At 42.4% G+C, this 19,419-nt stretch overlaps 1 protein-coding gene across 4 annotated transcripts in view; it reads left to right on the top strand.

Annotated features, from left to right (window-relative positions):
- unc13d (unc-13 homolog D (C. elegans)) overlaps positions 1–19,419 on the top strand; it is a 198,255-nt gene that overhangs the window by 57,010 nt on the left and 121,826 nt on the right. For all 4 annotated transcript variants that reach the window (XM_088000394.1, XM_088000396.1, XM_088000395.1 and 1 more), the window contains 4 exons: positions 3,216–3,323; positions 10,245–10,304; positions 10,706–10,772; positions 15,478–15,676. In XM_088000394.1, the coding sequence (XP_087856520.1) occupies positions 3,216–3,323; positions 10,245–10,304; positions 10,706–10,772; positions 15,478–15,676 (434 nt within the window). The remainder of the gene's footprint in view (positions 1–3,215; positions 3,324–10,244; positions 10,305–10,705; positions 10,773–15,477; positions 15,677–19,419) is intronic.

Below are 19,419 nucleotides of genomic sequence, written 5' to 3'. Positions count from 1 at the left end.
GTGAAAGAGTGGATTAGTAAGTTAGCCAATAACATGAAGGTTGGTGGAGTTTTGGATGGTGTGGAGGGCTGTTGTAGGTTGCAATGGGACATTGACAGGATGCAGAGCTGGGCTGAAAAGTGGCAGATGGAATTCAACTTGGAAAAATGTGATTCACTTTGGAAGGTGGAATTTAATTGCAGATTATAGGGATAAAGGCAGGATTCTTGGCAGTGTGGAGGAATAGAGCAATCTTGGGGTCCATGTCCCTCAATAGATCCCTCAAAGTTGCCACCTAAGTTGAGAGGGTTGTTAAGAAGGCGTATAGTGTGTTGGCTTTCATTAGCAGGGGGATAGGCTGCAGCTCTATACAGCCCTGGTTAGACCATACTTGGCATATTGTGTTCAGTTCTGGTCACCTCATTATAGGAAGGATGTGGGCAGAGGAGATCTACCAGGATGCTGCCTGAACTGGAAGGCATGTCTTATGAAGAAAGGTTGAGGGAGCTAGGGCTTTTCTCATTGGAGCAAAGAAGGGTGAGAGATGACTTGATAGAGTTGTGGTAGGTGCGTGGAATGCACTGCCAGCAGTGGTAGTAGAGTCAGATACATTAGGGAAATTTAAGCAATTCTTGGATAGGCACATGGATGATAATAAAATTAAGGGTATGTAGATTAGTTTGATCTTAGAGTCGGATAGAAGGTCGGCACAACATTGAGGGCTGAAGGGCTTGTACTGTGCTGTCCTGTTCTATATTCTGTCTCTGCAGGAGTTCTTCAGTGGAGTGTCCTAGGCCAACCAGCTTCAGCTGCTTCACTTTCATAAGGTCAGAAGTGGGGATGTCCAGAAGGAGTATTCATGCCACACAAATGTCAGGCAATGATAATTTCCAACAAGAGAATCAAACTGTCATTCCTTGACATTCAATGGCATTGCCATCATTGAACCTATACTGGCAACATCTTGGGGCTTACCAATCACCAGAAATAGAAGTGGACTAGCCATATCAATTTGTCCTTCCTTTGTATTGAATTCCCCTCACAAAGTGATACCATTCCTTTTGCCTTCCTAATTACTTACTGTACCTATATACTAATATTTTGTGATACATGACCTGGATGATGTCGTGCTTCTTGAGTGGTGTTGGAGCTGCACTCATCCAGGCAAGTGGAGTGTATTCCATCACACTGCTGATGTTTTAAAAATGTTCTCATGGAATGTGCACATTTCTGGCTGGGCCAGCATTTGAAACCTATCCCTATTCACCCTTGAACTGAGTGGCTGACTAGGGCCATTTCAGAGGGCAATCACTTGTAGGTCAGACGAGGTAAAGACAGCCATTTTATTCCCTAAAAGATATTAACATACAATATGGGATTTTACAACAATGGTTACCACTGGGTAGCTTTTAATTCTAGATTTTTTCTGAAATTGAAATCTATTTGCAAGATTTGCCATAATTCAAGCACACTCTCCCAGACTGTTAGACCTAATCTAGTGACATAACCAGAGTACCACCAAATCCGCTCACTTGTGCTTTGTAGGTAGTGGGCAGACATTAGAGAGTCAGGAGGTGATTTACTCGTTGCAAGCTCCTCTTGTATCCATATTATTTGCATCATTGATCTAGATTCATTTCTGGTCAATGTTGACCCCCAGGATGTTGATAGTGGGGGATTCACTGATGCTAATGCTGTTGAATATCAAGGGCAGTGATTAGATTGTCTCTGATTGGAGATGGTCATTGCCTGACATTTATGTGGTGTGATTGTTACTTGCCACTCTACAGCTCAAGCCTGGCATATAGACACTGACTGCTTGTGAAGAGTAGCTGAAGAGTCACTAATGATGCTGAACATCCATCAGTGAACTTTCACACCTCTGACCTTATGATGGGAATGTCACTGATGAAGCAGCTGAAGATTGTTGGGCCTGATATGCTACCCTTAAGAACTCCTGTAGTGATGTCCTGGAGCTGAGATCATTGACGTATTAGAAAGTGAGGACTGCAGATGCTGGAGATCAGAGTCGAGAGTGTGATGCATGAAAAGCACAGTAGGTCAAACAGCATCCGAGGGGCAGGAGAATTGATGTTTCAGACATAAGCCCTTCATCAGGAATCACCAGCACTACTGTGCTTTTCTAGCACCACACTCTTGACTGAGGTCATTGATGTCCAGCAATCACAACCATCTTCCTATTTGCGAGGTATGACAGTGGAAAGCTTGTCCCCGATTCCCATTGATACCAGTTTTGCTAGGGCTCTTTGATGCCACACTTGGTCAAATACAGCCTTGATGTCAAAGACAGTTACTGTCTCAGCTCACCTCTATATTTCAGCTTTTTGGGAGGAAGGAATAGGAAATCCCTACTGTCCCCTCAAAGTCTCACATTCCATCATCTTCTCCCATCCCATCCTTACCTGCATTCCACCCACCTTGCCACATCTTTGCTGCTTATTTTCAATAACCATAAAACCGTAAGACATAGGAGTGGAAGTAAGGCCAATTGGACCATTAAGTCCACCCCGCCATTCAATCAAGGCTGATGGGCATTTCAACACCACTTACCCACACTGTCCCTGTATCAGTTGTAATAGTTGTATTTCTGGCCTGATGAAATAAGGCATTCACACAATCACCTTCCATTACAGCCACTAAATGATGAAAAGGAACAGGATTTGCCCAGGATTTTCTAATACGTCAATTGCAGAATTTGCCCTGCTCTCCAACTAAATGTTTAGAGATAGGGTTTAATAAATATGGTGTGACCCTCTGAGGTAAGTTGTATGTAACTGTGACCCCTGTACTGTGCTGGTACTCTGCTAAAAGGTTGTAGCCTGTACACTTCAAAGTGTGCTGTTCTGTACCCTTACCATCATATACAGTGCATTCATAAACATTGTTTAACAGTAACCAAGAGTTCTGGCCTGAGCTTGTTTGAAGATCTGAAAAATCCACTGAACGTGGAGCACTGAGCACAAAGACACTGTGCAAGGAACACAACACTGAGCATAAGAATATTGAACCTCGATCACAAAAAACACTGACCACAAGAACACTGGGCAGGCGAATAGTTAACATGAAAATACTGAATACTGAGCATGGGGACACTGAACGAGAGCATTGAACATGACAATACTGAACACGAAAACCCTGGACACTGGATATTTTGCAATACTGCTGCTTGATTGTTCTTCAGAAGCTGACAGTAATTTTCTTTTCGTTCTATTCAGTTACATTTGTTATACGAAGAAGCCTTGTATACCTTTGTTCATCGCAATGGTAAAGCTTCAGCATCCCACAATGCAGACGAGAAAGAGCTCCTTCTTTACCTGCAGAATGTGAGTAAGCTAACTCAATATATTTTACCTTCTCAGCAGAATGATACTGAAATACATTAACATGGTTTCCTGCAGATTCAATGGGTGAAAAGAGAAAGAATTGCATTCATACTTTGCTGTTCATGAACTTCAGGATGTCTCATGCACTTTACAGCTAATTGGAGGTTCATCATTGTTCTAGGAAACATGGCACACAGCAGCAATCCATTAACAGCAATTAAATAAATGGCTGGTTCTTTTGTGAGAAATAAATATTAGCCAAGCACTGAGAGAATGCACATCCACCAGAGAGGATAGACCAGACCTTAATCAATGCCTCATCTGAAAGTTGACCTCTCATATAGTTTTGCACCACCTCAGTGATTCCATGAGAGGGCTACCCACAGAGAAGCTACTGAGCCACACCTGTTGAACCAACACTATACATACATGTGCCAACAACTTGGTTGTAACTCAGGTGTCAGTTTATCAGATTCACCAGAAATGTTTGCTTTGGTTTCTCATTGATCAGATGTGGGCAACATAAACTAAATGGGTTGTTTGGCAGATCTAATGGAAAGCTACCAGAGCCAGTCATCTATGTACATGCTGAAGAGGTCAGCATTGTATGCTGCACTGGGCTCCACACCATAGGAAGAACATAAAAACTTTAGAGAGGATACAATACAGATTCACTGGCCTTGTCTGAGGAAACATCAACATGTAAAGAGGTTCTTTAAGTATATTAAAGGCAAAAGAATAACTAGAGAGAAAATAGGACTCCCTCAAGGACCAAAGTGGACATGTATGTATTGAACCACAGGGGATGGGCGAGGTCCTCAATGAATATTTCTCCTCTGTGTTTACCATGGAGAAAGACGTAAAGACTTGGGAACTTAGGGAAGTTAGTGATCATATCTTGGGGACAGTCCATATCACAGTAGAGGTGCTGTTGGGTGTTTTAGAATGTATGAAACTGCAAGAGTTGAGAGAAGACATTGCAGGCGCCGTGGCTAATACTTTTCCATCATCATTAACCATGGATGAGGTCCCGAAACACTAGAGGGTAGCGAATGTTGTATTCTTTTTCAAGAAGGGCTGCAAAGAAAAACTTGGGAACTATAGACCAGTAAGCCTAACATCTGTGGTAGTTAAGTTACTAGAGAAGATTCTGAGAGATAAGATATACATGCATTTGTAAAGACAGGATTCGATTAGGAATGGTCAGCATGGCTTTGCGTGTGGGAGATCATGCCTCACAAATTTATTAGAGTTCTTCGATGAAGTGACCAGCAAATTTGACAAGGGCAGGGAGGTAGACAAGGTTGATATGGATTTCAGTAAGGTCTTTGATAAGGTTCCACATGGTAGGCTGCTCTGGAAGGTTAGATCATATGGAATCCAAGGGGAGCTGGCAAATTGGATACGCAATTGGCTTGATGGTAAGAAACAGTGGGTAATAGTGAAAGGATGCTGTCAGACTGGAGGCCTGTGACTAGTGATGTACCTCAGGGGTCAGTGTTCGGCCCATTCTGTTTGTTATCTATATTGATAATTTGGATGAGAATGTACAAGGTATGATTAGTAAATTTGTAGTTGATGAAGCAAGGACTAGAGAGCATCAGTTTAAGGTTAGAGGGGAAAGAATAAAAGGGTACCTAAGGGGCAACTTTTTTACACAGAAGGTGTTACACACATGGAATGAGCTACAAGTGGAAGTGGTTGAGGCAGGTACATTAACGACATTTAAAAGGCATTTAGACAAATACATGGATAGGAAATGTTTAGAAGGATATGGGCCAAGTACAGGGAAATGGGGTTAGCGTTGATGAACATTTTGGTCGACCTGTCTCTGTGCTGTAGGACTCTATGACTCAACGAATAAGGACTTGATAACATGGTTTCTGGCAATTTCAGAATACTCCCAAATATATGACGTAACATATACAACAAATACACTGAAAATTCAACTTTCCAAAATAATTAATTTTGACAGGGTTATTTTCTGAGGCAGGCTGGCTGTTGTCCTTAATTATAGTTTATTTTCTTTGAGACTTGCACATTTGTTTTTGAGGTAAAGAGAATTCTGTCTTAGCAGTGGACGTTCCATCACTGTAATGATGAAATTACCAGAAATTGATCCAAATGAAAGGTTCACTTCCTTCATTAGGTGTTTCTCGCTGTGGCATGTCAGAACTGGTGATCAATAAGTTGAGCATCATATCCTGTTCTAATGAGGGCATCCTTCAGCACCTTCAGGTGTTTGTAAGGTCCCTCCTCACCTGAACAGATCTTGTGTGTGCGTAGGGCTTGTCTGTAGAGGATGGCTGTTTTAATTTGTTTAGGGTGGAAGCTAGAGAAGTGCAGCATTGTGAGATTATCTATGGGCTTGCAGGAGAGTGAGACACTGAGGTGACCGTCCTTGATGGAGATGCATGTGTCCAAGAATGGGACTGATTCTAAAGAGTAGTCTGTGTTAAGTCTGATGGTGGGATGAAACATGTTGATATCACTGTGTAGTTGTTTCAGTGAGTCCTCGCCATGGGTCCAGAGGAAGAAAATGTCGTCAATGTAGCTGGTGTATAGTATTGGATGGAGGTCCTATCCAGCAAAGAAGTCTTTTTCGAAAAAAAATTTATTTAAGGTAGATGAAGACTTCACTTCCTTAGTGAATCACTAGGGAAGGCAAAGATCAAGTATATCTTAGAATCATAGAAATTCTACAATTCCTGAAGAATTCCTGAAGAAGGGCTTATGCCCGAAACGTCGATTCTCCTGTTCCTTTGATGCTGCCTGACCTGCTGCGCTTTTCCAGCATCACATTTCTAAGCTCTGATCTCCAGCATCTGCAGTTCTCACTTTCTCCTACTCAATGCACTGACCAATAAAGGTGAGTGCACCAAACACTGCCTTCACTTCCCTGTCTACCTGCAACTCCACCTTCAAAGGAACTATGAACCTGCATCCCAAGGTCTCTTTGTTTGGCAATGCATCCAGGACACTACCATTAAGTATATATTACACCCTGAACAATATTCTGTTAGTAATCTCTAAATTCATTATCGCTACAAACTGCACTTTGCATTTTGGATGCAATGCTGAAAAGTATTGGTACTACAGTTACATGAATGTCAAGGCACAGAAACAACCTATTTATAATTAGTGTCAGGTACACTGCATTTCCAACTCTGACCTGTTCATGGCCCATTGCAATTTCAATGTAACCTCTTGTTATCCGATGTGTTAGAACTCTCACTGTTTTCTCTTTATTTAATTTTATTTATATTGTTTGGTTTGGAACTGTGAGCAAAGAGCTGAAGGTAACCTTTGAACTGTGAGCAGCAGCTTGTTTGTAAGCCCAAGGAGAACCTCACAATGCTGCACTTCTCTTGCTTTCACCCTAAACATATGAAAACAGCCATCCCCAATGAATAAGCCGTACGTATACGCAGGATCTTTTCAGTTGAGGATGAATGTGACGGACACCTGAAGGTGCTGGAGGACACCCTGTTTAGAACAGGGTATGATGCTCAAGTCATCGATCGTCAGTTCTGACGTGCCACATCGAGACACAGTAATGACACCTTCAGGAGCAGACATGGGATATGACCGATAGGGTGCCCTTTATTATTCAGTATTTCCCAGAAGTAGAGAAACAACGCCATGTTCTTCGCAGCCTGCAGCACATTATTGATGAGGATGAGCACCTCGCCAAGACCTTCTCTACACCTCCACTTCATGTCTTTAAACAACTGCCAAATCTTAAACAGACCATTGTTCGCAGCAAACTGCCCAGCCTTCAGGACAACATTGTCCACAACACCATACAACCCTGTCATGACAACCACTGCAAGACATGTCAGAATATCAACATGGATACTACTATTACATGTGCGTACACACCCCACCACGCATGCGGCAGATACTCATGTGACCCAGCCAAGGCATGATATATTGGTGAGACCAAGCAGATGCTACAACAACAGATGAATGACACCGCGCAACAATCACCAGACAGGATGTTCCCTCCCAGTCAGGGAACACTTCAGCGGTCAGGGACATTCAGCCTCGGATCTTCAGGTGACCATTCTCCAGCAGGCTTTGGGATATGCAGCAATGCAGAGTTATTGGACTATAACCTGGTGTTGTGTGATTTTTAACTTGAGTAGAAAGGTTAAAGTTTGAACTGGTTCTTTGGAAAGGTGTTTAGTCAGAAGGATTGTCTCTGTGAAAGTGACAGGATAGGGGTTTGATTGTTTCCTGGTTTTCCTCTCATTATCAGTTTACTGAAAGTTCTGTGAATAGTATCTCAGTTACAAGAATTAAGTGAGTATTACTGGTTGGCTACAGGAAGATATTTGTATGCATCAGTGTCTTCAAAAACCAAGCAAGATATAATCCCATGTGCCTGTGTTACTGATTGCGGAGACAGCTTAAATGAACTTTAGTCATTTATATAAATAATTTGGATGTGAACATAGGAGATATGGTTAGTAAATTTGCAGGTGACACCAAAATTGGTGGTGTAGAAAACAGCGAAGAAGGTTGCCTCAGAGTACAATGGGACCTTGATCAGCTGGACTGACAGGTGGCAGATGGAGTTTAGAATCATAGACAGATAAATGTGAGATGCTGCATTTTGGTAGGGCAAATAAGAGCAGGACCTATACACTGAATGGTAGGGTCCTGGGGAATGTTGCTGAACAAAGAGATCTTGGGGTGCGCGTTCATGCATGTTCATCCAATAGGTGGGCCGGTAGCTCAGTGGTTAGCACTGCTGCCTCACAGCACCAGGGTCCCAGGTTTGATTCTGGCCTCGGGCGACTGTTTGTTGGAGTTTGCACATTCGCCCTGTATCTGTGTGGGTTTCCTCCAGGTTCTCCGGTTTCCTCCCACAGTCCAAAGATGTGCAGGTCAGGTGACCTACTAAATTGCCCGTAGTGTTAGGTGCTTTAGTCAGAGGGAAGTGGGTCTGGGTGGATTACTCTTCGGAGGGTCAGTGTGGACTGTTTGGGCCGAAGGGACTGTTTCCACACTGTAGGGGAATCTAATCTAATCTTCATAGTTCCTTGAAAGTGAAATTGCAGGTAGGCAGGTTAGTGAAGAAGGTTTTTGGTATGCTTGCCTTTATTGGTCAGTGCATTTGAGTATAGGAGTTTGGGAGGTCATGTTGCGGCTGTACAGGACATTGGTTCTGCCACTTTTGGAATAATCCATCTGGTCTCCTTGCTATCGGAAAAATATTGGGAAACTTGCAACAGTTCAGAAAAGATTTGCAAGCATGTTGCCAGGATTAGAGGTTTGAGCTATAGGGAGAAGCTGAATAGGCTGGGGCAATTTTCCCTGGAGCATCAGAGGCTGAGGTGTGACCTTATAGGGGTTTATAAAATCATGAGGGGCATGGATAGGATAAATAGACAAAGTCTTTTCCCTGGGGTGGGGTAGTCCAGAACTAGAGGGCATAAGTGTAAGGTGAGAGGAGAAAGATTTAAAAGATACCGATGGGGCAACTTCTTCATGTAGAGGGTGGTTCATATATTGCAAGAGATACCAGAGGAGGTGGTCGAGGCTGTTACAGTTATGTTTAAAAGGCAGCATGATGGGTAAATGTATGGGAAGGGTTGAGAGGGTATGGTGCAAATACCAGTAAATGGGACTAGATTAATTTAAGCTATCTAGTCCGCATGGACGAGTTAGATCAAAGGGTCTGTTTCTGTACTGTACATCTTTATGACTATGACTTTGTAACTGTCAAGGTACATTTTATTTATTCTTTTCCTTTTCATTTATCCCTTAATTGTGTTTGCCTGTCTGTCTGTATGTTAAAGTGGGACCTAGGATTAAAGAGGATTAGGTTTAAATCATAGACTTAATAAGATTCTTTTATTTCAACTGTAAACTTGATGCCTCGTATCAATTATTTACAAAGTCTGATACTGGTTATTCAAAAAGTCGGTTTAGGAACCATTGGGGTCATCTTTGATGGTCATTGAGTTTTTTAGTTTTAGAGTGTTATGAAATACGATAGGGAGACAGATTTGATATGGCTGTCTGTCCCTTGTCATAACAGAAGACATAAGGTTGGACCAAAGGGTCTGTTTCCATGCTGTACATCTCTATGACTCTATGACTGAATGTATATTCAAATTACATCTTTCTCATAATGGAAACCCAGTTTCTTAATATCATTAGGCAACAGATTTCTGGTGTATTGTCCTAGTTCTTGAACTGTGGTAAAGAAAGCATACAGCATGCTTGCCTTTATTGGTCAGGGAATGGAGTACAAGAGTCAAGATGTCATGTTGCACCTCCACAAGACTTTGATTAAGCCACACTTAGATATTGCATTATATTCTAGTCACCACATTACAGGAAGGATGTGGAGGCTTTAGAGAGGGAGCAGAAAACATTTACCAAGATGCTGCCTGGATTAGAGGGTATGAGCTATAAAGGAGATGGTAGAAAAACTCAGGTTGTTTTCTCTTGAGTGGTGGAGGTTGAGGGGAGACTTGACAGAAGTTTATTAAATTATGAGAAGCATAGATAGTTGACAGTCGGAATCTTTTTCCCCAGAGGTGAGATATTAATACTAGGGGGCATGCATTTAAGGTGAGAGGGGGGAAGTTCAAAGGAGATATGAGGGGCAAGTTTTTTAACCAGGGAGTGCTGTGGGTCTGGAACACGCTGCCAGGGGTGGTGGCAGAGGCAGGTACGATAGGGCTGTTTAAAAGATTTTTAGAGAAGCACATGAATATGCAAGGAATGGTGGGATATGGACCAAGGGCAGGCTGAAGAGATTAGTTTAATATGGCATCATGTTTGGCACAACATTATGGGCCAAAGGGCCAGTTCCTGTGCCGTATTGTTCTATGTTCTATTAACGTATGAGCATATGTCCCACAATGACCTGCTTGACTATTTCTTGCTTCTCTCGATTTCTAGGCTTTCCAGATGGACCAAGAAGAACACAGAGGTATTCTGGAGCAGATCAAGCAGCTAAAGGTGAGCTGAGTAGTCTCAAATACTTTGTTTATGGAAAGGAGTACAATTTCAGGGGTGTTTGTTGTAACATGTATTATGATTTCCCAAAAAGGGCACCTACAAAGTTTTGTGTCTACAATGTGGGAAATGTGGGAGGATATGGTGAGACATGCAAGCTTCATCAGGTTGAGTGAGTGAGAGATGTAGAGCATGTCAGTTGGGTTTATCCTGAGGAGTGTGAGATTGTTGGTGTGTTTACACTTGGCCTTTTGAAGATGCAATCATGACAAGAGATTTGGGGAATTCCAGATTGTAACACTGTGTGAGAAACAATATTGGGAATTGCCTGCTGTAATTCAAAGGTAATTTGGCTGTGGCAGTATTACTGAGACTTCTCTTGCTTTCTATTGTCACTTCCACAGCCACCCACTGTCTTCCTGAAGTTAACAGTGAAGGAAGCCCAGGGAATCTTGGCCAAAGATGCAACTGGTGAGTGTATATTATTGCTTTGTGTGATCTGCAATAGGCAGCAAGAGTTCTGTGATAATCTTCAGGCTAAAAAGAATCAGTTAGATAATGTGTCATCCTCCAAAGTAAGTCTCTGAAGAAGGTTTGAAGGACTGACCTGTTGGTATTTGATGAACATCATGTTACACAGGTTAGTAATATGTTTGGATCAATAACATGAGTCAATGTTATGGAATTGATTAATACATAGTATGGGCTAGATATGTCACTTGAATAAAGGTCTCAAGATCACCCTCAATGGATGGAATCTCTGATTTGAGTGAAATCGGTGCCAAAATACTGTCCTTTTGAAAAGTGTATGTTTGGCCGCTCCCACTAACATGGAGTTTCAGTTCAAACTTATTTGCCTATAGCCATGGTCCAGCACTGTCAGAAAACACTTTAAAACAAAAATATTTTTGAAAATCACTTCAATATTCCTTGATATATTCAAAGAGTGAGAAGTCAGTAAAGTTTGAATAATACAACTGAAATGGTGAAACCACACAAAAAAACACATTTTAAATTACAGTGTCAAATCATGATGTGAGTAACCTGATTTTAAATTACTAAGAATATATTTTAGAAAATATACTGAATTCCTTTCCAATTGTATTAGTGTACAGTAATTAGATACTCAATAAATGTTGTTTAAAGAATTATATGAAACTTTTCTATTGTTACCTATTAGTGAGTCATTCCTTTCACTTGATGAGCTTTCTCCAAGCTCTGCAAAAACTGAAACTGCCAGAAACATCCAGTGGCAATGAATCCATCTTGATGCGGTGGCCGGTTTTGTGGGAGGATTTGTTGTTAGTGCTGTTTTCATGAAACTAACACAAAAGATCACAGAAAACTTGTTTTGCAATAGAAATAATTTTCATTTAAAATTATGCCTACAAAAAACCACAAACCAGCTAAAACTCCAGCTCCACAACATATGCTTCTGCTCTTACCCTTTGTGTGCCATCCATGCGCCCATCCTAAGGTCACTCCCCTGTTTGAAGAGGAAATGATACTTTCAAAAGTGGTGCCTTCTGTCACGTGTGCAAGAATGTGAAGGCACAGAACTGACATCGGCAGGATAGTCCTTCAGGTGCTACTCAGGAACAAATGAAATGTCTCAACATGATGCTCATTGGCCTCTTTAGAGATGGATGTGTGGACAGTCTTAATGAATTCAGAATCTCTCCCTCATGGTGGCCTGGGACTATTCCTTGAGAAAATTGAAGGCACCCAAGAGTACAACACTGTTGCATGTAGTGGTTTCTATTGTCCTTATCTAGGTGGCAGCTTATGGTTGAATTAGAGTGCTGCCATCAATTGTCCTTTCCTGGATACTTGGTAGTCAATCTTTTCAGTGAAGTTACCAAACACCTCTGGAACAGGTGGGACTCGTAACCAGGTGACACTACCACTGAAATAACGCCACAGAGACTAGTATCCTATCACTAAGTCACCCTTTATTTTCATGTGGAGAGTCCTTGACACTGATCCAGCTCCCTTAGAACCAGCTCTCAGAGTGAACAGTACCTCTAACTGTTTAAATCTGTCAGCAAGGACTTCTTAATTGGACCAGATTAACAGCCTCAATCAGGGAACTTATATTCAATGAGGTCCACATGACTGACCTCATTACAATCACTATAACCACTATACCATAAGTGACCCACTCCTCCTATCTAGGCTAAGTGCAAGAGTTTGTATAATTAGCAATCACCGTTGAAAACCACCATCTTAATGAGAAGATGCTCTAATTGTAAAACAAAATGTAAGTTATTACATGAGAGCAATAGTTATATCATAATAGTTATAGTTATAGCAAAAGTTATATCCCTAACAGAAAAATGTGTCATCAATTTAACACTCTCCAGTTGTTTCAGTGCATCATTTGAAATCAAATGGTGTGATTAAGTGCTCAATTAGTATAATGGTTAAGGAGTCAAATATTTAAATACGGTCACAGCTTAATAATTCAGTGAAAGAAGACACGAGACATTAAATACAGCATCTGGATTAGTGGTGCTGGAAGAGCACAGCAGTTCAGGCAGTATCCAAGGAGCTTTGAAATCGACATTTCGGGCAAAAGCCCTTCATCAGAAATAAAGGCAGTATATACAGCATCCTACCAGTTATGATATATTCACAAACTTCCTTCAAACCTTCCATTTCAACTCGCATCTTCCCCTTCCTACTTGATCACGGCTTGGCACCTCTGTGCCTACTCTGCCAGCATGATCCTGTGCACACTCCTCCAATGAGGGGGTGAGGGGGGAGTTTTAATGAAAAGAGGGGGAAGAGAAAGCGACAAGAGAGGGAGTGGTAGAGAGTGTACTGGCAAGTGGTTGGGGGAGGGTGGAAATGAGAAAGTGTCTTAGAGAGATGGATGGGAGGAGAGGGAGAAGGAGAAGAGAAAGATGGAAGTGGGGAAGGAGAAATAGAGAGAGAGGAAGGGAGGAGAGAGGGGCATTTGAAGAGACGGAGGAGAGGAACAGGAGACAGGAGATGGTAATAGGGAGAAGGGGAAGAGGATGAGAGGGGGATTTGTGGGAAGTAGGGTGATGAGCGGAGAGAAGGGAAGTTTAGGTTGGGAAATAATGGGGGAGTACTGGGGGAGGAAGCAGGGCAGGATTATAATATATAACATAACAGGAAATCATAGTAATTGTAATATCGAAGTTTATTTACAGGACTGTAATAATCACTGTAGTGATTTGTCTATGTGAAATATTCTCACTCTTCCATTTGGGAGTTGGGGAAATGTGTAAGACTTTGTGATAGCTACTTAATTAATTTCTTTCTTGATTGCTTCTAAGCTGAAAAATTGCTTTGGTGTTTTTGCTTCAACTTTCTTCCTTGTTAATTGATTGACATGTTGTCAATGTGATCCACCAGTATATATCTGGCATCACACTGACACTGAAATTCATATGCCACATTACTCATTGGTGCAATGTGCAGAATGTCTATTTGGCCTTATAGCTGCATCTGAAAGTGGCAAATACCTCTCATGCTGCTACTGCATAATAGCAGCCTGAAACATTTGCTCAAACATTTGCGATACCTTACCCTTCCAGGATAAACCGAAGTAGAGTGGGTACTTTTCCGGACCGAAAGTAAATGACATTCAATACATTCCTTTACCTGTGCACCGCAGGAATGGTACTGGCCATGTACACCAGCCTGCATCTGCAAAACACACAGCAGAGTGTCCAACATTAGGTGTGAGTCCACTATTGAAGATTTTCTAGAGTCACAGAGTCCCTACAGTGTGGAAACAGGCCATTTGGCCCAACAAGTCCACAATGACCATCCGAAGAGTAACCCACCCAGTCCCATTCCCCTGAAGAATGCACCTAGCCTACACATCCTGAAGACTATGGGCAATTTAGCGTGGCTAATTCACCTAACTTGCACGTCTTGGATTGTGGGAGGAAACCAGAGCACCCAGGGAAAACGCACGAAGATGCTGGGAGAATGTGCAAACTCCACACAGACAGTCACCCGAGGCTGGAATCGTACCCAGGTCCCTAGCACTGTGAGCTAGCAGTGCTAACCATCGAGCCACTGTGACCCCACCCCCCACTGTGAAGATGTGAACAATTACACTCTCAGTTTGATTTGTTGTTTGTCAGGAGGAGAAAGTGAGGTCTGCAGATGCTGGAGATCAAAGTTGAAACTTTATTGCTGGAACAGCACAGCAGGTCAGGCAGCATCCAGGGAACAGGAGATTCGACGTTTCGGGCACAGGCCCTTCTTCTTTCCTGAAGAAGGGCCTGTGCCCGAAACGTCGAATCTCCTGTTCCCTGGATGCTGCCTGACCTGCTGTGCTGTTCCAGCAATAAAGTTTCAACCTTGTTGTTTGTCACACTTGTACATACTGAAAACTTCACCACAACCCAAAAAAATGTGGCATCGTCAAGTTGGGTGGAGTCGAATGAAACTTCAACATTATCTTTTTCAGGACCTTGCCTTGTACACAAAAACCCCTATGAGCAGCACTACAAGTATTTAACAATAGGTGTCTGCCACAAATAACATGACTGTTGCCTGGTTCTTACAGTTATCTGTTATTTGTGCAAATTAGCCTCAGCTTCAAATGGCATACACTGTAACACAGGAGTTGTTGATATGTTGCCCAGAAGTATACCTTTGAACTATGAAGCCTGATTCAAGTCACATAACATCTCCCTAACCTCCTGTTAGGTCTCCAAATGGAAGGAAGAACTGGGGAGCTGTGTAATTGGTAACCAGTCCAATATTGTTCATGATCACCCAAAAGGTAAAATTATGCCCTTGATTTCAACTGAATGAGATGCTAGTCAGAGAATCATTGCAGGGTGTTGTCTTCAGACAAATAAAGAGGCTGTTTAGAGGATTGATGATATAAGATGACTGAGGGAAAGACAGTGAAGGGAGAGAATTGTTACATCCACTAACTAGGCAGTAAGCTATAGGAATCCAGTTCCCTCTGCCAGAGTGCCACCAGGTGATAAAGGTAAATGTTGACCATTCATGCTAAATGAGAAGCCTTTTCAGCTACCTTATACATGTGAGAAGTATGCGTATGAGATTATAGGAGATTCTGGAGTGCAGTCAGTCTTTCCACTTGGATTGTCAAGTTAACAATTGATCAATTTGTACTTGACCCTTTCTAACAAGTGTTCTCATTCAATCTCTTCTCTAGGCTACAGTGATCCTTATTGTTTGTTGGGGGTGATGGTACCTGAAGAGCACCAAGAAGAAGAGGCCAGCAAAGCAGACAGTCCCCTGCCCAGGAGACGACAGAAAGCTATTGTAAAAGATTCAATTCCTCAGGATCAAATTCAGAGAACAGAAGTCAAGAAGCAGACCCTGAATCCCATTTGGAATGAAACATTTCTCCTGTGAGTGTCAATATGACCACAGATATAGGAGTAGAATTAGGCCATTCAGCCCATTGAGTCTGCTCTAAATTCAATCATTACTGACATGTTTCTCAACCTCATTCTCCTGCCTTCTCCCCATAAACCTTGATCCCTTTACAAATCAAGAATCTATCTATCTCTGTCTTAAATACAGTCAATATCTTGATTTCCACAGCTTTCTGCAGCAATGAGTTCCACAGCTTAACTGCCTTCAGGCTGAAAGAATTCATCCTCATCTTAGTTTAAAAGGATCATCCCTTCACCACAAGGCTGTGCCGTCTGGTCCTTGTCTGTCTTACTAGTGGAAACATTTTCTTTACATCATCCTATCCAAGCCTCTCAGCTATCTGTAAGTTTCAAATGAGATTGCTCCCTTCTAAGCTCCATGGATTCCTCAACTACTCCTCATATGACAAGCCCTTCATCCCCAGGATCATTCTTGTGAACCCCTCCAATGCTAGTATATCTTTCCTTAGATACATGGCCCAAAAGAGCTCACAATATTCTAAATGCCTTTTGACCAGAGCCTTACACAGCCTCAAGAGTATATCCCTGCTGTTGTATTTACAGCCTCTTGAAATGAATGCTAATATTGCATTTGTCTTCCTGCATGTTAACTTTAAAAGAATCCTGAACTAGGACTCCTAACACCCTTTGTGCTTCAGATTTCCAAAACTCTTCCCTATTAGACAATTGTCTACACCTCCATTCTTCATATGAAGTACATAGCCTCACATTTACCCCACACTGTATTCCATCTGCCTCTTCTTTGCCCATCCTGCTGGTCTGTCCAATTCCTTGTTCAGCCTCCTGCTTCTTCAATCTATCTTTGCGTCATTTGCAAACTTAGCAACAATGCCCTCAATCCCTTCCTCTAGATCATTAATATATAACACGAATAGTTCTGGTCTGCGGAATTCCACGTCACTGGCTGCCAACATGACAAAGACCCCTTTAGCTCCGCTCTCTTCCTTCTGCAAATCAGCTAAGCCTCTATCCATACTAGTACCTTGCCCCTAACACCATGGGTTCATCTTATTTAGCAGCGTCCTATGCAGCACCTTGTTAAAGGCCTTCTGGAAATCCAAATAGATCACTTCCACTGCCTCTCCTTTGTCCAACTTGTTCATTACCTCCTCAAAAATCTCTTAACAGATTTGACAGTCTTGACCTCTCCTTGATGAAGCTATGCTTACTTAGCCCTATTTTACCTCCGGCTTCCAAGCACTTCATATTCTCATCCTTAATGACCACATCAAGTCAGTGCACAGTGCCCTTGTCAGTCTTCTATGGTGTTTTAAGTGGGAGGTCAGAGATAATACTCGCTGTCTTCCCTGTCCAATGTCATTTCATTGCTGGTTTACTCTCTCCTCTTGTTCATCTTTCTCATTTCTTCCACTTCTCTCTATATTTTTTTCTCCTTCTTCCCTCTCTGCTTTTCTGTTTATTCCTTCATTTCTTTTGGCTGGTGGGTGGCTTGGTCTGTGTCAATATTTCAAAGGCCACCCTTTTCTTTGTCAGTGGCTTTTTTGACTGCTACATTTAGTCCTGATCTTACTCCCCGCCTTAAGACTTGCTGGCTCATTGCAAATCCAGGGAATCTGCAACCCTGGCTGATAGACACAGTCATACAGCATTGAAACAGACCCTTCAGTCCAACACGTCCGCACTGACCAGACATCTTAATCCGACCTAGTCCCATTTGCCAGCATTTGGTACATATTGCTCTAAATTCTTCCTATTCATGTACACATCCACGTGCCATTTAAATGTTGTAATTATACCCAACTCCACCAATTCCTCTGGTAGCTTATTCCATACACGCACCTCCCTCTATGTGACAAAGTTACCCCTCAGGTCCTTTTTAAATCTTTCCCCTTTTACCTTAAATCTATGCTGTCTAGTTTTGGACTCCCCATCCTAGGAAAAAGACTATTCACCTAATCCATGCCCTTCATGATTTTTTAAACCTCTGTAAGGTCACCCCTCAGCCTTCGATGCTGCAGGGGGAAAAGCCCCAGCCTTTTCAGTCTCTCCCTATAACTCAAACCCTCCAATTCCAACAAAGTCGTTGTAAATCTTTTCTGCACACTGTCAAGTTTAACAACATCCTTCCTATAGAAAGGCGACCATAATTGTATGCAGTACTCTAAAACTGGCCTCACCAATATCTTTTACAGCTGCAACATGACACCTCAACTCCTATCTCAGTATTCTGACCAATGAAGGCAAGCGTTCCAAGTGCCTTCTTCACCACCCTGTTTACCTGTGAGTCCATTTTTTAGAAACTGCATGTGCGCCCCTAAGTCGCTTTGTTCAGCAATACTCCCCAGGACCTTACCATTAAGTGTATAAGTCCTGCCCTAGAACATAGAACAGTACAGCACAGAACAGGCCCTTCAGCCCATGATGTTGTGCCGACCATTGATCCCCATGTATGCACCCTCAAATTTCTGTGACCATATGCATGTCCAGCAGTCTCTTAAATGTCCCCAATGACTTTGCTTACATAACTGCTACTGGCAACGCATTCCATGCTCTCACAACTCTCTGTGTAAACAAACCGCCTCTGACATCCCCTCTATACTTTCCTCCAACCAGTTTAAAACTATGACCCCTCGTGTTAGCCATTTCTGCACTGGGAAATAATCTCTGGCTATCGACTCTATCTATGCCTCTCATTATCTTGTATACCTCAATTAGGTCCCCTCTCCTCCTCCTTTCCTCCAATGAAAAAAGTCTGAGCTCAGTCAACCTCTCTTCATAAGATAAGCCCTCCAGTCCAGGCAGCATCCTGGTAAACCTCCTCTGAACCCTCTCCAAAGCATCCACATTTTTCCTATAATAGGGCGACCAGAACTGGACGCAGTATTCCAAGTGCTGTCTAACCAAAGTTTTATAAAGTTGCAACAAGATCTCACGACTCTTAAACTCTTGTTAATGAAAGCCAAAACGCCAAAATTGTTAATTTCAAAAACCACCAATCAGGAATGGACCCGGACCATAGAACAGGCCATCACCATAGTACAGAACAGGACCACACACTGCAAAAAAAACGGCACTGAAAAAAAAAGGCCAAACTAACACACAACAGAGTGGATACCACAACACACTCCTGGATTAGAAACCTCTCCCACAGACAGCTCATGGACACGGAAAGAACAATACTGGCCAAGGGACTCAACTACAACCACAGGGACACCAAGACGGCAGACTTCCTAGCAGCACTAGAATGCACACTTAGAAACAATGGACTGACAGAAGAGACACAACTCTGGATTAGTGGTGCTAGAAGAGCACAGCAGTTCAGGCAGCATCCAAGGAGCAGCGAAATCGATGTTTCGGGCAAAAGCCCTTCAAGAGACACAACAAACAGTGAGACAAAGTATCGTACCCCTGATAACAAGGAAAAGACAAACACATAACCTCAACACCAAGGAGAGGGAAGCACTAAAAGCACTAAGAAACGATAAGAACATAATCATACTACCAGCAGACAAAGGCAGAATGACGGTCATCCTGGACAAAGCAGACTACATCCAAAAAGCACAACAACTACTTGCAGATACCAACACCTACCAAAAGAGGGAGTTTGACCCCACCCCACAGCTCACCAATAGGATAACACACTGAGGAACCTACAGATAACCAGGTTTGACCTACAGAGAATGAAACCTGAAAGCAACAACACCCCCAGATTCTATGGACTACCTAAAGTGCAA

Source organism: Chiloscyllium plagiosum, unplaced genomic scaffold, assembly GCF_037043375.1.
Source record: "Chiloscyllium plagiosum isolate Xiang-an unplaced genomic scaffold, Cpla_swu_hap1 HiC_scaffold_25, whole genome shotgun sequence".
In the NCBI taxonomy this organism is placed as follows: domain Eukaryota; kingdom Metazoa; phylum Chordata; class Chondrichthyes; order Orectolobiformes; family Hemiscylliidae; genus Chiloscyllium; species Chiloscyllium plagiosum.
The sequence above is the reverse complement of the archived record's forward strand: the minus strand, read 5'-3'. Positions and strand labels throughout refer to the sequence as shown.